Source organism: Salminus brasiliensis, chromosome 2 (genome assembly GCF_030463535.1).
Source record: "Salminus brasiliensis chromosome 2, fSalBra1.hap2, whole genome shotgun sequence".
In the NCBI taxonomy this organism is placed as follows: Eukaryota; Metazoa; Chordata; class Actinopteri; order Characiformes; family Bryconidae; genus Salminus; species Salminus brasiliensis.
Genome location: NC_132879.1, coordinates 25,485,470 through 25,504,859, shown reverse-complemented (window position 1 = coordinate 25,504,859; position 19,390 = coordinate 25,485,470). Strand labels below are relative to the sequence as shown.

The window sequence follows — 19,390 nt, the reverse complement described above, 5'->3', positions numbered from 1 at the left end:
AGAAAAAAAAAGAGAAAGGTGGGAGGGAAAAAAAAAAAACGAAAAGAAACTTTCCCCTCTACCCTGACCTGTGGCCGTGTAGCGGTGTACCCAGGGTGCAGTGAGGGAGCCCAGAGGTGTCAGAAGTGTTTGGGTGTGTTTTCCTAGCAGTGAGCTCAGTTATTGTGTCCGTGGTCTGCTGGGGACAGGAGGGCAATATTGCTTTAATGTGCGTGTTAGTGGAGAGGGGAATGGATAGATTAAGACAGAGTCCCAGCCCAGCAGCAGCCCAGCTCCCTGAGCACACAGTCCGTTAAGCTGCACTGCGTACTGGTGTGTGTGTGTGTGTGTATGTGTGTGTGTGTGTGTGTGTGTGTGTTTCGTTGGGCGATTGCTGAAAGGGTCGCTAACTGCACTTCCCACAAACCCTTGCAGTTACTCAACGGAACCTGTCCAGTCGACTGAAATGCAATGCACTTCAAAAAGACTAGCATGCGTGCTTACTTTATGTGTCTAAACAAGCCAAAGTATCCAGCCGGGTGTCACACTAGTCTTGTTCTTTACGCTTACGTTATGAGCAAGGACAAGTGAAGGGCAGGGGAAAACTGTAATGTATAAATTTACAACCTGATTCCTTTAAACAAGCTGGAGCTCAGTGCTTCCCGGGTTAAATATGTAAATGTAATCTCATGTTTACGGTTTGCGTGATGACGCACGCACAGGCCGGGCTAAAGCGCCTCTGATTAATGATACGACATCGTACAGCTGCAGCACGGCACGTGTTGAAATTATTCACCATGAATTAATAACAAACACATCTCCATCGCTTCAGAGGTGCGAGATGATTCGATTTATACGATTTAATAAACTGGGGCCCAGAAATCTCAGCAACGTTATTGACTCAACTTAAAAACAAACACTGTTTTAGTTGACATAATGAATTCACTTCTTACGAGGAGCTTCACAGCACTGAAACGACTGTCAAACACACAGTAAAGCCTTAATAATAAAAGTGCTTTGCTCTCCCAGCTTTCAGGAAGGCAGCTGCTTTAAATAGCTAAAGGAAAACAATAAAAGAACTTCAGAATTCAAAGTGCCATCATAGAGCTCTTCAGAACTTTAAGAGCTAGATTTTAAATATTGATAATGGACAGTTATTTTGTTTTTGGGGCATCTTGCTGCATAGCATGTTGAAGATCTACCCATACATTTGCATATATTCAAAGGTTGGTCTTGGCCATTCCAAAAGCTTTGGCTTAAGTTTCTTGAATTAGTTCATGGTGGATTTGGAGGCTTGTTTTGGATCATTGCCCTAAATATTTGCTTCTAGTATTTGCTTTAGTAGAATCTACTGCAGTGCGTTCTGCGACTCTGGCTACCAAACAAACCCCAAGCAGAACATATTCACCCCCCATTTTTAACAGTAGGCAAGAGATTCTTTTCATATATTGCTGCTGCTTGGAGATTGTGTCCAAAGAGCTTTAGTTTGACTGTCAGTTTACAGCACTTTTTAAGAAAAATGCATTTGGCTTATCTAGATATATTGCCTACTGTAGCTCTGCCTCTGATGATCAGGGTAGCAGGTTAAGTTCTGAACACTCTACAATGCTGCACAGTAGAACTTTTGCTACCCAGCTAAAGCTTCTTGCAGGTTCTTCTTCTTGTTGTTTGACTTACCGACATATTGTTTTTTTATCTTAAAGGTGTCCTAAAATAGAAAACTGTAGTCTTTAGTGTAGCTAAATACTGAGAGGTTGGCAATGTCAGGGAAGCGTAAGAGTATCCATGCTATGCTAATTCCCTAGCCGACCGTCATGAGATGTTTTTTTTTACCTTTTATTATATGCAATGTCTGCTTCCTTCAAACTGAACAAATGGGACTACCTCAGACAAGTGCCAACTACCAACACATCAGAAAGGGAAAATTTAAAGGATCGCACTGCAAGGGGAAACCAAAACCGTGGTAGCTAGCAGGTGCTAGACCAGCTAGCTAACCAGCTACAATCTCTTCAGTTAGCTAACCACACCAAGGACATCCAAACTTGGGAATAGAAAAGACTTGGGAACAATTGCAAAAAAAATTACATTGTTTTTGTTACACTACTAAAACCAAAGCTATGCTATAGTATGCTATGCAGCTTTTGTGAGCAGACATGGTGACATAAACCAGCCAATCAGAGCAGAGCTCATCATTTGTTTCCACAAGCGTACTACAAAAAGAGGTAAAAATAACAAGGTTGTAAATAAAACTGTGTCTGACCACAGTCTCATTATTTGTATACCAAAGAACAACTTATAAAGTAATTGCATTCTATGACATATCCATAGTTTTAGAACCCCAAATGTAAATTTCTTTGCATGTCTTTTTTGTTGGGGCTAAAAATGCAATGCCGTTTACAAAGGCTTCGAACAAAAGGACATAAAAAATATCACAATTTCAAATGTGAAGAACTAAGGCAATAGAAAATTAGCCATAATAAAAATAAATAAATAAAACTGCGCATGGGTGCACACAGTCTACTGAAAGCAGAAACAGCCCTTCAATTAAACCTCCTTTTAATCTACCTGATTCATAGAGCTGTAAAAATACGTGTTTCTAATCTACTTCTTCCTTGCTTGCCACTATTGTAATGGTACTTGGATTATCTTGTAAGCTCAGTGATATATTGAGCTTCTTACTGATTCTGGAACCCCCCATGTTTACAGTCTGCTAAATATGTATGCGAGTCTGCCAGGCAAATGAAGCTGTAAACCTCTTCTTTGAGCAGATCAGAAACACAAGCCTTCCCCCCTGGCTGCTGATTGCTTTGCCTGAGGTCAGAGACTCCAGCGGGGCTCAGGGCCTTTCCTTAGTAATTCCTTCTATACTCTTCTCAGGTTCCTATTGGACAAGTGTATTCTGTTATTCCAGCCATTAAATAAAGCACACACATATTCATCTAGACAACAAAGTGATGTCTTAAGGCACTACATCAAGATACAACTTCTGATCCGAGTTTAATCTTCGCCTCAACCTTTGCCTCAGTTGCTTGTAGGTCTTTGTACATTCAGTGTTGTCTTCACTAAGTGAAAAGCTGCTCAAAAAAGCTTTGAGGACAAAAACAATATCTTTGCCTTAAGATGTTCTTGGGTTGCTTTTGGAGTAAAGTTTTGGATCATTATTCATCTGTACTGTGAAACATCATTTTGCAGTATTGGAGTGAATCTGAGCACAACCCTATACACATCCTGCTAAATCCATCAATAGTCACATCATCCACAAACACCAGTGATCCAGCCATACATGCCCGTAACAGTACCTCCACCATGTGTGGCAGGCTATCTTTCTTTCTACATATTTAGTCTTTTTTACATCTGTCCAAAGAACTGTCTTGCAAATCTTAGATGGTTTCAAGCTCAGTCTAATCTGACCTTTCTGTTTTTGTGTGCTACTAGCGGACTGGCTGCAATCTCTAAACCAATAATGCAACATCATATGTTATAAGCTATTGGTCTTCAGTCACACACTGATTGCTTCGTGCCAAATCCACTGAGGTGGCATGCAGAGGCAAACATACAGGTATCGTTAGTGTTAAATCAACTCTTTAAGTCTTCATTTTGAAGTTCATTTTAAAGTGTTTATACATTCCTCATTGGCTAGAGTTAATTTCACACTATTTGTCAGTGTTAGAAATGTAATTGCTCACTTTAGATACTACAGTCTTGTACTAAATTGCATGTCAACGTTCACAATCTTTACCAAAGGTTCTGGTTTAACCCTGCAGTATAACAGCCTGCAGGGAAGGTGGAAACTTGCTCTTATAACTATAAACACTGAGGTCAAGTAGCTACACCAAAATACAGAACACACACATTATATATATATATATATATATATATATATATATATATATATATATATATATATATATATATATATATATATATATATAATATAATATATACACACACACACACACACACACCCATGGAGGTAGCCTGGGGGGGGGGGGTAAGTGAATAAGGGGGGAGTGAGGGAGGATTATGGTTAATAAGAGGAAAAAAAGACCCACCCAGTATGCAAATAGGTGGTGCCAGAAGCCAATGGGAAAGGTGTGAGGATTGTGGGAGGAGCCTAAGCTAATTAAACTCATCCTGCTGTTTTGCTCATCAGTGTTGAGAACGTTTACAGCAATGAAATAAATAAACACTACACAACTCTAGAGTAGGTTACACTGGACATTCAACACTGCTGTTTTTGCTGTGCTGATATTTAAGGCCTTTAAAGGTTATTGGTCACATTGCTTTTCAGATTTATCAATAATTTAGCAACATTTTAGCAATACAGTGAATAGAAAATTAGCCTTATTACCATGACACACTGGCCATAAAATAGATGTTTTAGTTTGTTTTAAATTCTATTTTGTGTGCTTTACACATAGTTTTCCAGGCCTGACAGCAAGCGTCAATGCAGGTCATCGTCTAGTTGCTTTAGACTGCTTAAAAAGAACACTTGTATATGTGTATGTGTAACATTTGTATTTGTAAAACTTGTAGAATATGGAAAATATAAGGGTTGGTTACTGTCTGGTATTTCAGTACTGAATGTTATCAATACTGTCCAACCCCACCTGAAGCCCATGTGCATTATAGCGAATTAATGAATGAAAAGGACTAACGGCTAGTTGAAAGAAGCTTAATCTGCTTAACCTTTAACCTTTCCTGGTCATTAGGAGTGCATACTGAGGGCTGACCATATTTACCACTTCTAAAGAGAGGGCTAATATAGTTCAAACTACAAAGAGACAGATACTCACAGCCAGTCTTCACATATTGCACCCATTATGAACAGGTCTAACTCCTGCAAGATTACCGATGGCAACTGACCTCATGAGGAAATATGAAACATTTATGAGCGACAAATTGTCAAAAACTGCAGATCCAGCATATATAGTTCAGGCGAATCTCTTCATCAGATTTTAGCCACTCGAATTCACACAGTCAGGACATACAGTATGCCAGCGAGATGTTCATGCTTGCAGGGGAATTTCACCAATTTTTCATCATGATTCACTCATCGAGAAGCAAACAACGTCAAAGAGTGTTCTGAAGATAAATGATTCATGCTAGGCAATTTTACAGTGTTGGATAGGTGTTGGCAGGCAGGGGTTGCAACACCTACCACACAAAAGATGACCATTTAAATAACCAGTGAAGCTGCTCATGTCTTTTGAGATTTGAAATATAAATAAAATGTGAGCAAATCCTCCACCCTGAATGCATCCCAGCCACGGGAAATGCATGCAGGGTGGAGGAGAGCCCTGGTTCTTAGCACTAGAACATTTATATATAATAATATGTAAAATATCTATTTATAAATACATTGTAAATAAATGATACTTACTTTAATACTTACTACAGCAGTCTGTCGTACACAGTAGACATCCTATACAGAGAGTTTACCACTTGAATAGTAAGATAGAGTTCTCTATCAAAGTAGCTCCTAATAAAGGGTGTGTGTGTGTATCAGTATAAGACAGAGGCCCGAAGAGAGACTAGCTGGGATCTCCATCTCTTATTCAATCCAAATCAGCCACCCGAGACTTTTATGGAGGGGAAAAGGTAAAGTACAGGAGAATGAGAATGTATTATGAAAGCCACTGCAGCTCCTCTAGAGTATAGAGCCGCTACTGATAGAGAAACAGCTAGCAGAGCCATCTTTCATCTGGGGAATAGGAGGAAAAAGCTGGAAATCATTCTTTCCAACAGGTTTATAAGTACTCTCTGCAGGGAACAGGGACGATACACACTGAGCAAATTGGAGTGCTATTCATATCTTGTTTATGTAAATAGGAAATAACAACAGCAACAATAGGAAATAACAAAAACAGCACCTAGATATACTGGAAATAACGTTCCTGCAATTTGCAAAAACGGGGAAAAAGTTCAAATTCTATATTTCCTTTGAAGTGAGAAGCTGACTTCTTTGTCTCAGAAAAGGGCAATAATATTTCCCTCCAAGTGTCCCTTACACACACACACACACACACACACACACACACACACACACACACACACACACACACACACAGATTGCGAGGGGTTCTGGCAGCCTCAAAAAGAGCAGTGTGCCTTGGCCCCAGGGTGTCCAGCAATAGCCGTGGTCAGCATTCCAGACTTGTCACTTTCTTTCTCCATCCACCAACCTTCAGCCACAATCAAGGCCACCATCCGGAGCCGCGCGTCAACATGACACAGGACGTTAGCACACGCATGCTCCGAGGCTGCTCTTCCAAACTCATCCGACTCTGTAAGCAGTGTGCTGTGTGAACCAGGCTCAGGAGCACACGTGCATTAGGCAGCACCTTCATGGACCGGGCTATTTTCCATTTGACTCGGACTAGAGCGCTCTAGTCCAGTGCTCATTCAGCCAGTGTACTGCTGTGGTGCACAAGCGGGCAGTTAATACAACGGGACTGGGCTAAGGACCTGAAAGATACTGCATCTTCTCATACCGCAACTACACTAGCAGTCAAGGAGAGTAATAATTTTGGGAACTTTATGAACAAAAATAACTTGCTATATTTCATATTCTGAGTGTTTTGGGAACAACACAATTGCATTACATGATAAATCACAACCATAATTATCTGTTTAATAGGGGTGTAAAAATACACAATTCAAAATTCTACTGAAAATGTAATAAGTAGTGTCTGGATGTATGTCTATGTATGCCATCATGCACAGTTCACATATTTTTCAGATTTCAAATTTTAATATTCTGTATGTAAAAAAAAAAATATGCTGACAATTATTTTACAGCGTTCTAAATATTACTACTACACATGTCCCAAAGCGTTGTAGTGTTAAGGTCATCTTAACTGGTAGAGAAAGAGTGTTCAGTGTGTACACACTCCAAACTCCATGGTGGCTGGTAACACCAAAACCAGCCAGTGAGCAATCACACCATGTGGGTGACAGGATCCCAATTCATTACAAAGAGCCTTTCTCTTTTTAAGCTGATGAGATGCAGCATATTTTGTACAAAGAGAATATAATGAGTATACATATAATAGTTTTTAAATCTGTTGTAACTGGTGCTTTTTGTCTGCAGGTCAAAAATACAGCAATACAAATAGTGCATCATGAAAATGTTTTTAAATATTGCGAATGCTCCATTACTCTTTTTCTGAACAAGGCAACCAACACACTCCGCTATAAGTGCCATGTACTCAACGCCAGTGCCAGCCAGCATTGCACTGCAGTATAGGGAGAAAGTGCCATCTACCTATTAGTAGTGATGTGGGGAGAAATCCCAACTGTGCTCTCTCAGGGCCCCGGCTGCCAACGGCTAGCAGCATGACTGGGATTCGGAGTAGCGATTCTCTAGTCATAGTGACAGCGCCTTATTCCGCTGGACCAATCGGGGCCCTAATGCTCTATTACTGTTAGGGAAAAAGCTAGCGTATATTTCCCAGCTGCCACTCATACAACGTCACTGTACAGCCTAACACGCCTGGAGGAGAATGCTAATTGCCAGTTCTGTTAAATCAGCCAACAGATGCCCTTAATGGAAGGCATCACGCATAATGACAACCCACTGTAATAATCCACTGTTTTAACAGGTAAAGGGAATGAAGTACACACCAACATAATCCAACGACAGTGACTTCATCCACACTGTCCTGGTGAATCTGACACTATTTTACATGAGTGAAGTATTTACTGTTCATTTTAGTGTTTCAGTCCGTTCAACATTGCACACTTTCATTCTATTGGTCTCGGTCTCTCCTTACCCCTCTCTCTCTCTCTCTCTCTCTCTCTCTCTTCAAAGCTCAAGCTCTACTCAATTATATATCACAGTATATTTTCTAAATTGATCATGAGGGAAGGGAAGCAACGCACTACAGTGAAAATAAAACGTACCACAGCAATTAAAAGCAACCCAGCAATCTGTTTGTTAATAGCTCATTAGGCTGCTGCATCCAGAGGAGAAAGCATCTCCACTTTTCGGTTGTGAATAAAGAGCCATGCTTGACAAGAGCAGACAGCATTGCATGTGGAAAGTTAAATATGGTCACTTATCTAATTACACTGGCCTGTCTGTCTGCCTCAATGTTAATGTGCTTTTTACACATTACAAGGTTGAGCCTTTCTCTACTCGCTCTCTCAATAAACCTCTGTGGAGAGGAGGGTTCACCCTAATTGGTTCCAAAGCACACCCTAACAACGCAACGCATCCTTAGCCGACACCAGCCATGTTAATTTCCCTCTCGATTGTAAATAGAGTTCTGCAAAAACAATGAATATATGGTAACGCGAGGCTAGGTGGGCAATTAACACGATTACAAAGTGCCTCATTAGCATTTTGACACCAGCAGAAAAAAGGCAAACACGTTTTAAGAGGAGCAAAAAAATGCAGCTAAGTTATTCTGGTCAACAGCGACAGGCCTTGATCAGAAATGCATCCCCCTCGAGACTCTATTAAACCACTCTCAGGGGACCATGAATCAGAGATAAGCAGAATTTTACAGGCAATCAAGAAAACTAAATCACACAGATACTCACAGGCACGCAGACTCACATACACACAAACACACATACATAAGCACATGCACGCATATTCAATACACACACATCATTCTGACTGTTAACCATCAGCTTGACCCTCATTTACGACAACAGCTGCCCTTAGGAAGCGGGAATATTAAGTGTAAGCAGACCAAGTAAGTAGGGCTGGGCAATTAATCGATAATTAAACGAAAATGACCTTCCGAACCTCTCATCGACGTAATCCTGCCCATGTTGGTAATTTTGTTGTTGTTTGTTTCTTAATTAATTAGCATATAACATGTCAAAAATGTGTGGCTATGCTCTGTGTCTAACGTACTGTAATACCGATAAAAAAAGTAATATATATGTATATGTATACATACAATATCTAAAGATATCTCACTTTACTTGAGTGGTCCATTATAGATGCCTCGTACATGCTCACCTAACATTCAAATAACATTCAAACGAATATCTATTAAATGCAACTGAAATCTAAGTTGAATGTAAATGACTGAATGTAACCCTACACCAAGCCCTAACCCTATCCTTACCCTTAAAATCAACCCTAAATCCTAACCCTAACCCTAAAAAGGTAAAAACATGGTTAGGGTTAAGTGTCGAGTTAAAATGACTAGAGATTTAAAACCATGACAATTTAAAGAACCATTTGAATGGGAAAAAAGGGATTTCCCAAGTTGAATGGTTCTTCTCTATGATGAAAAACCTTCTGCAGATAATTATATAATTATTATTTACAGAATAATTACTTCCACAGTAGTATCAGAAACATTAAATATGCATTCAAGGCGGTCCCAAAGTGTCCTCAGCATCAGCACCCCCATCCCCACCTCTCTGAAGTCGTATTCTGGGCCACTCGTACTTTTCTAATGCACATCTGCCAATTCACTCCTTACCCTCTCTCGTAGTAGCCTCATTGCACACTATAAAATCCCAGCCTGCCCAACCCCATAAACACCACTAACAGTGCTCTGATTGTACAACACCCTCGTAATTGTACACAGCAAGAGTTTCACATGGAAAACCAAAAGCAATGGGTCTGCCATATTAAACCCGTGCCTGTGCACTCATTGCTAGAATAAGCTCCATTTGAATTAGCTCCACCTGCCACATGAACTGCTAGTACTGTTAGCTTGAATCAGCTCCATTTAAACATATGCAGTTCAGCAAACTTAGCAAAGTTAGGTTTGCATCCACATACAGGCTTATGCCAATTATATATATGTATACGTGCAGGACTATGGCCATACCATGTTCTTTGGGGCAATGCCATAGAAAATAAAAACAGCTTAAGAGAAGTTTAATAGATGCTCCAGAATTTTTTACATAATCTATACAAGAGGGGGGGGGGAAACAAATATATATATATATATATATATATATATATATATATATATATATATATATATATATATATATATATATATATATGACATCATGCTATACACTATTTTTTGCAAAATTGACATGCAGACAAAATACATGAGTAGTATCAGAGTCTTAGAAAACTACTATTCAAATACTCTGAGATACAGTAAATTGTATTTATATAATCATCTAATTACACTATCTATAATGAAATGTATAATTAGTCAGTATTCTTTAGGCACCGATGATACGCTCGCTTGCATCACAATAACAAAATATTGATAAAATTGTCAAACCAACAAAACCAACAAAAGGTTGATATTCCATCACATCACATCACATCACATCACATAAGAAGAACAACACATAGAATTGTAGACTGAGGTGATAGATGCACGTCACATTGACCTCAGAACAAACCCCTCGACAAACCTCAAGCATTTCTGACCGCAGATAACCCAGAGGATGTGGGAACTCCTCTCACTACAGATAATCACAGAGCATCAGGCCAGCAGAGACGGACGAGCCATGCCACAAAGGTAAAGGTTAAAGTCAGAGAGGCCATAACACAACCATTCAGAACATACCTCAACAAAGTGTGTGTGTGTGTGTGTGTGTGTGTGTGTGTGTGTGTGTGTGTGCGCAAGCGAGTATGTGTGCGCTTCGGTGTCCGACCAGGCCGAGTCAGCGTGACACTGCACTTTTACAGATGTAAGCTGCTATGCTGTCATTAGTAAGCATGTGCAGAGGGAGGAGGGGGGATGTAGTGTGATTAGTAAGCAAGTTTGCATGAAGGCGAGGAACTGCAGAGCACCCTAAAGACCATGCAACCTGTCTGCACTAAAAATATACCAAAAGAGGATGAACCATGAAGGCTGATCAAAAAAAGCATATGATTTTAACCTTGAAAGCAGTGATTAGACCATGTTAGACTTTGTTAGACCTTGCTAGGCTTTGTACATATGCGAAATTCTGTCCAAACTCTGTGTGTGTGTATTTTCTTTTTCTTTTTTTATTATTAGTTCTTGGTATTGATTTTTAAAATATAAAAACAAGTAATAAAAATGAATACATTAATTATTCAACAACGTTTTAGATTCCAGCATTTTGTCAACATTTTGTTAAAGGTGAAGGCAATCCAGTCAGACGCTATAAGTTGTCAGTTGTCTGTAAGGTTTCTGCTAGGTATAAGAACACATGTTGTGCTAGGCGATCAGCTTTTACCATCTTTTCTCTCCAATGTCTGCTCTCTGAAATACAAACTGGATTTCCTCTGACTAGAGCTAACCACACATCAGAAGGGGAACTAAAAAGCACAGTGCTGCATGTGAAAGCCAAACCCTATCCAGGGCGGATAGGCTAAAAGCTAACCTTTTAGCCAACCAGCTACATTCTCCTTAGCTTGCTAACCACACACACATACACCGCACGAAGAGGACACAGAGCACAGCAACACTATCTGGTAAGGATTACAATGTCCTTGTTATAGTGGTCCCTGTCACCAGCCAAAAAAAGCAGAGCTCATCTTTTTTTCCATAATAAAAGAAAAATGAACATGTTTCATTCGGAGCAAAATAACAGGGTTGTAAATTGGCTGGGCATTTTTTTTAGCCCAAGCTAGGTACATACTAATTTTACATTAAAAAATGATTTAAAATACTTAACACATGCTTTCTATGTCACATTTAAACAAAGATTATTCACTGAGAAGACTATATTTTTAAGTTAAACTGTAACATTCCTTTTTTTTATTTATTCTTCAAACACAATTTGTCATGTAATATCAATCTGCAGTATTTGCAGAAACTGCAGCACTAAGCACAAACTAACGTCTCGTGCTTGGGTTTAGCCATGCCGTTAAGTGACCTGATCACTTGACTAAGGGTTAAAGATTATCAAGGCCAGCGCACTCTCAACACTCAAACCGGTCCACGCGGAATTCTAGTTGACCCAGGAAGCACACATGCCAACCTTATGTCCAGGAGACTTCAAAATATACGTCTTTATCAAAATAACCTTAACACGAGCGTGGGAAGACTCTGCGAGTTCATCCATCATTTTAACGATTAATTTCCTTCATCCCGTCCTTTCCCGACTCTATTAATATCGTTGCTGAAGTGTACGAGTACGTCTCCAGCCGAGGAGATTCACTCCGATATTACTGCTCTCATTACTCATCCCGGAATGCCTGTGATATAGGAGTCAAATCAAATCCCACATTTCTTAATCAGAAAATGAGAATCTTAACGTGATCAGCTCTTCTTTTGACATTATTTATCCACTCATTCTTCAAGATGATAGCCCATGTGACTCCCTCACGTTCTGAACGAGCAGAAAATGATTAAATGAAGGAAAAATTATTTTGTAAATGTTACAGTTCGTCCTCAAAAACTACTCACAAGCCTGAGGGAAGAATTTGAACAGATATAATAATTACAACGTTCATTAAAATGTTGATGCTGCTTCAGAATCTACAACACTGACTGTTACTCCACTAGTGTATTGTAGTGGAATAGGTGTGTGTGTGAGATTGTGTCTGTGCATGTGCGAGTGTGTGTGTGTGTGTGTGTGTGTGTGTGTGTGTGTGTGTGTGTGTGTGTATGCGTGAGAGTAAAACACCTCGGAGCAGTTCAGCTACATTTATTAAAACATGCCGTGATTTGAAGCTGTCGGAGCTGACGAATTATCCAGTGCAGAGAAGGGCCTTTGTTCAATTAGATATTTCAGCCGCTTTAAAGCGCTTTAGATTCCCCTGTAATCTATCGGCATCCTGTAATTAATCAACTAATTCACAGTCTCGGGACGGCTGTAATTACAGCGCTGGTAATAGCTTATTCTTTCTGCTCCAGCACCTACATTTCATTTGTTTATTTTCCCACAGTCATAAATCTAGGGGAGCGTCAGGAGTGCCACAATATTAGTGCAATAATCAGAGTTAATTATCAGACGGCCCTCGCTCTCTCCTCCCACTAATAACACAGGCTATCAGAGAGATCTGCCTCAGCGCAGACTGGAGAGGCTCACACCGCTTCAGTGGAGCAGCTTTAGCAGCCCCTTATTAATCACATACCACTAAAAGCTAAACATCTACAAACAGATTCACTATTTGTAGAGAAGCCAAAAATGTGTTGGGCTGCACTGGCTAGCACAATTCATTGGCTGTTAAAAGCCTGTTAAAGCCTGTGTGCTTTAGCAAAAGCCTGCAACAGCATATTCGCTAGGATTATTTTTAGGAAGGAAGGCTATAAAGACAGACGGCAGTTAGGTTAGACCCGAAGCTTCAAACTCATTAATATTCTTCAACTATTACTAATCTTAACTCTGCTTTAAATATCTTACAGGATTACTGGTAACATTAAGATTATCCTTTATGGAATTTATTCTCCACATTGAACCTATTGTGGCAACACACACACACACACACACACACACACACACACACACACACACACACACACACACACACACACACACACACAAAATGCAGCACCCAGGAAGCAATTGGGGGCTAGGTGGCCTGCTCTCTGAATGCTGCACCAGGGGACCTTCTCTAGTCATTAGGCAGAGACTGCCCCTCATTAGGCCATTATTAGGCCCCGCAATGTAAATATACAATCACCTAGAAAGTGGTGTCATGATCTAGCATGATCTGTATTTCTCTCTTTATTTTAGTGAGAGTCAAGTGAGATAGAATTATCCTTCAAATGTTTGCTTGCAAAAACTACAACTTCAATTCCAACACTGGAGTTTTTAAGTTATTTAGTACTTCAGAGCAAAACTGGGGTAACTACCAAGGGTATGCCACCAGTAGGCAGCCTTGCACAGGTTTTTATGGTGACAGCATAGTTCCTAAGTGGTGTTAGCCACTACTTCATCACTACAACATTTTGAATACCCTAACATTTCTTATGGTATGTATTTGTTGAATTACCAGCTTGTAGTATATAAACTGGGTATGCCCAGTTAGGATGCAGAATTTGCTTTCTGCATTTGTAACCCTACAAAAATAATTCAGGTGATTTAGCTTAATCAGTTAGAACCCAAAAGCACTGGTATCTGCACCAGCTTACAATTTTCCTAGTCTGGACCTCAACTGTGAATGCTCCAGAAAAGTCTGGAAAAGTATGGTCAATTCCACCCCTGCTACTGAAGGTAAAAGATGGGGAAATAAACCCCCCCCCCAAAATGCAATTACTGCATGAACCCACAGCGAAATATAGTTTACAGGATTCCTGTCCCAGGAAAACCTGAGACAAGACCTGAGAATTTCACAGCTCTCAGAAGTTAACACTGCAACTAAAATAAATCTTGAAATATTTAAACATGTGTTGTGTATCCTCTCTAAACATATGTGTTAAAAATAAAACTGTGTGTGTATATTTTTATTAACACCTGTCCAGGTAGGGACACATTTATTGTTAGTCAATACCAGTGTGTTCTACATATCCGTGTCAGATATATGTTGTGATTTTTTGACCCACACAAAGTATGTTAAAAGTGACCACTCAAAAAGTGCATTATTAACATGTATTAACATATTAACAAATTATTAACATATCAGCAATGTCAGAGCCAAACCTTTAAATCTCCAAAACAGCAAAACCGTTTTTCTCAATGTTAAGACATCAATGAAGAAAGAAATTATTTTATTCCAGTCATATTTTAAGCTTCTCTAAAAGAAGCTTTCGGTTCATTCATCAGGAAATTTTGACACAACGTAAGGAACAATTGCCAGACTCACATTAGGCCAAAAAGTGAAAAAACTTAAAACGTGGAGATGCAAGGTTTTGTTCTGACAGTGACGAGATCATTTAAGAGTGTAAGTGTATGTTCACACTCACCCACTCCTCTAGAATCAGACTAACTGCTTTACTGCTGCGAGCTTTATTCCGGCAGGCTAAGATCACATGAGCACCATGAAGAGCGAAGGAGCGTGCTGTCTCAAAACCTGCAGAGAAAGAGAGAGAGAAAAAAAGAGAGAGAGAGAGAGAGAGAGAGAGAGAGAGAGAGAGAGAGAGAGAAAGGAGAAAAAAAGAGAAAAAAAAGAAAGAGAGAGAGAGAAAGAGGAAAGGAAATGACATGATTGCGATTAGTCTTCTTGTTCAGATAACGCTGCGATCAATGCTCTCTCACATTATCGATGCTCTCGCTCTCTCTTTTTCTCTCTTACTCTCTATTTGGGACTGAATGGAGTGGAGGAACAGAGAGGGGGACACGGACTAAAAGCCATATCTCCAATTCAGTCCTAGCTTTTCTCCATCACACACAGCCATGGGCTTCTCTTTCAGCTGCCTAATCAACTCCCTCTGCAGTGATGAAAATGATTGAATTAATGGAGCAGAAGCTCTCGCCAGCTTCAGCACAGATAAAGTTAGAAATGGTACCATGGGCACTTTCAGGAGATTCCCCTACTGTGGGGGGGAAAAAAAGGTACATGATGTAACAACAATGACATGTAATAGAATTTAAAGCGTTCAAAGAATACAGCGTCTTCTCACGTACTGAGCATTTTGTAATGGAGGAAACGGAGGCGGCAGGGCCGCGTGGTTAGTACAGACAAACTTCTCTTGCCCAACCGATGACACGGCACACTTCAAAGCAGGAAAGATAAGGATTCTCCACCATCACACAGTCTCAGATAGGCACTGGCCTCATCATCCTGCAGCCTACTATCACTCCAGAGATAAATCCGGCCCATGAGCAGAGATACGAGCAGAAATTCATTTCCAAAATCATGAGTCTAAATAGGTCATTCAAACCCAAAAGGTTGAAACACTTTAGTAAAATTACTGAACTAATTACGTGCGGGAGAGGGAGAGAACATTAAGAAGTTCAGCTACAAAAAAAAAAAAAAAAAATGTAAATAAATAAATAAATAAATAAAGCACCAAAAAAGGCTATATTTAGGGGGGACTTGGGGTATTGTTTGGGTTGCTTTTTTGCTGACCTGCCGTTTTGCATTGTCCCTTTGATTACACAAAGTGTGTTTAAAGTTTCTCCAAAGCTGGCATCAGCAGTTTAAGAGGCGGAGTGGGCATCAGATTTAGAGGTATGAGGGGCTGAAAATAGACATGCCGAGCCAAAGCTTCAGCTTGGAGACGCTGGCCAACAACTGAAAGCCTGACATTAATAATTAAGTTTAGGAAAAGGTCATTTACAACGGAGAAAGGTGTTTATTTCACCCAGAGCTGAAGCGCATGAGAACTAAACTCTTGACTTTAGAAAGTTGCGCTGGATGCCACTGCCAGCTAGAACCCTCCTCCACAACAGCTGACCCAGAAAAGACAGATTCGGGCACTTTCTGCATTAATCTCATGATACTTGTTCTTGTCCATGTTGCCTTGATTTGCTAATTAAATCCAGATTTTGCAAGCTCGAATGATTCAGCATAAACATTTCTATTGACAGTAAATTACTGTCCACACAGTGAGGGGCGGTGGTTTATGGCTAAGCTGGCTTGGTGATCATTAGGAATAGGGTGTTTTTGTTTTGTTTTGTTTTGTTTTTTTTTGGGGGGGGGGGTGTTTAGGATTATTGTAGTACCGTACTACTAAAAAATATATATATATATATATATTCAAATATGAAATTATCACCACTACTGTTTACACTTCAGATTATAATTTTTCCCCTTCTTCTTGGTCAGGATCGCAATAGGTTTTTTTGTTTTTAAGTCTTCTCAGAATCATTGTGTCTAAGGCAGGAATACTCCCTGGACACTATGCCAGTCCATCACAGGGTGCCACACACACCCATTCACTCACACATTGACATCTAGGGGTAATTTAGCATTACAGATTCACCCACTGTGTGTTTGGAACCGTTTGGAAACCCACATGGACAGTCCACCAGAAACCTTAGTCTGCACACACTCACACTAATAATACAATAATAACAATAATAATAACAATAATAATAATAATAATAACAATAATAATAATAATAATAACTATAATTATTACAACTACTTAAGACACAGGATCCAACTGGGAAACCATAACAACTGCCTTGCAACCACTAAGCAACATGATAGCAATCACCTTGCAACACCGTAGAGCCCCATCTTGCACACACCTTGCAACGTCATAGCAGCCAACTGAGATACCATAGTGACCACCATGCAACACTATAGCAACCACCTATTAACCACCTAGCAACCACCATAGAAAGCAGCCTGAATAACGTAAAAAAACATGTAGCAACAGCCTACCAGCTGTTTGGTAGTGAGAACAACTTAAGCCTTGAAACCAATCTGAGTTTCCTTCAGGAAATACAATTCTCTAGTTATTATCATTAATAGTAGTAGTAGTGATAATAGTAGTAGTAGTAGTATTAGCAGCAACATTAGTAACATTGTGTTTCTGGTTTAATGAAACCAAACGTTATTTAATGTCATTACCAGAACTTAAATTTACTGGTTTTATATGATGGTATATTATCAAAACCTGTGAGGGTCTCAGCCCTACTGATCATCAGATCAGAGAAACATTTTGTTTTTCAGGAACTAGGTCCAGCAGTGTTTGTTTCAGCTGCAGCGCTGCATGGCTGTGCCCTGTGCAGCAGACGCACGCTTGCTGCTCGCTCTGCTCCCCAAGACAGAGAAATAACCCCTGGCCATGCTGCTTGTAAAACATATTACGCTGTCATGGCCCAGAAAAGAGCTGACAGGCCAACACGTCTCAAACACAGAACCATTACTCAATTATTCTCTCTTTCTCACACTCCCCTCTCTCTCTTCCTCACTCTCCAAAAAGCCAGCAGAGGGCATCTCTGGAAATGACACCTGACAACCACCATCGATTATGAGTGACGTCCACACGCATGTCACACTTTTCACACTTTCCTCTGCTTCAAAAGAAGTTTTGAAAAGTTCATATACAGTATAATACAGCTAGTGTGTGTGTGCGTGCGTGGTACATCCAAGTAACTCCAGCAAGAAATGGATCCACTAGTGCAAACAGACAGTCAGAAGCCTTTTATAAATAGGAAGGGTTTTTTTTGCATGCGATAGCACACTCCATAAGTGGGGCAATTTGTTCCCACACACACACACACACACACACACACACACACACACACACACACACACACACACACACACACACACACACACACACACACACACACAGTAAAAACCCTTGATTGATAGCCTGACCTTACACTTCTATGCAAACTAAATGAGTCTGACAGTGAGGCACCCAGATTCCAGGCGACAGACAGTTTGCACGATAGCGTGGATTAAAATGAACTTTAATTAGATTAAGTTTTAATCTGATTTTCATTAAAAGGCAAACTAGGGGCCCTAATTGTGAGGCGAGTGCTAAAGAGTAATATCCATTAAAACTCAAAATTGGAGGCGGATAAGAGCTCCTCTCTGACAAGTGAAGCATGGAATTAAATTATATGACACCTTATTAGGAGTAATGGAAGGAGCACGGTGCATCTGTACAATGAAGTGGCATCCCAGGAAACAGACACCCAAATAATATTTAACCAAAAAAAAAAAAAAAAAAAGGTACCCTTTAGTAAATTACCATAAAACGGCTAACTGATTAGTTGGTTGAAGAACAAAGCCTGGTTCTAGATCACCAGCTCACCTGATAACTGTAAAAGCCACCATGACTCACATGAGGAGAGCCTTTGTATCTGAGTGTTATTTCTATTTATTCTAATATTGGCACAAGATATTATTGCCATATTGTATCTTCACAATGGAGGCTTCACAGGTGAAGAAAAACGCGGCTTAACTTTCAGTGGAAGTCAAAGCAAAAGATTTACACAGTATATGTAATCCGCATAGAAAAACAGTGTCAATATAATCGGACACTCTGGAGCAGACGCACATGAACCCAAAAAAGTTACCATGGCCAATGCCAACATCAGTATCTGACCTCAGTAATGCTCCGAGTTGCTGAACGCAATACAATCCTCACAGCCTTGCAGGGTGATTAGATGCTGTTTCAGCAGCAAAGGAAGGACAAATTCTGTTAGGAACATGAAACAGGTGTCTACAATATCATGTCCTTTGGACATATAGTGTATTAATGTCTGATTACTGTAGAAGTATCTGTAAATCCTACAGTATAACAATGCAAAATGCTTAAACACAAAAATAATTAGGATATTATGCAAAGCAGAATATGATATTTTATAAATATCATATTCTCTGATATCGGCATTCTGGAGCATTTCTATTGGTCCATGCATCAGCTAATTAGCCAGATTCACATTATATTAAAAAGCTAAAAATAACAAAAACAGAAGTATAGCGCACGTTTATGTGAGAGAGCGATGATATGTTAAAAAAACTGAAAAACAATGTTGTTGATGATCAGCAGCCTTGTTTTCACCGTCACCTTGGAAAAAGCACGGTGGCTGTCGGGCCTGAAACATGAGTTAATCGACACTGATGTTTTTCATAATGGGGAACAAATTAGAGCATGTTTAACAACAGCAGCGACCTGCTGGGTGTTATTTATGGAAAATAGAG

General features: G+C 39.8%; 1 protein-coding gene across 1 annotated transcript in view; it reads right to left on the bottom strand.

Moving 5' to 3' along the window:
• The window catches only part of wwox (WW domain containing oxidoreductase), a 239,333-nt gene that overhangs the window by 206,473 nt on the left and 13,470 nt on the right, over positions 1-19,390 (bottom strand). Inside the window, exon 5 of the mRNA XM_072671844.1 lies at positions 14,742-14,848. Coding sequence (XP_072527945.1) covers positions 14,742-14,848 — 107 coding nt within the window. The remainder of the gene's footprint in view (positions 1-14,741; positions 14,849-19,390) is intronic.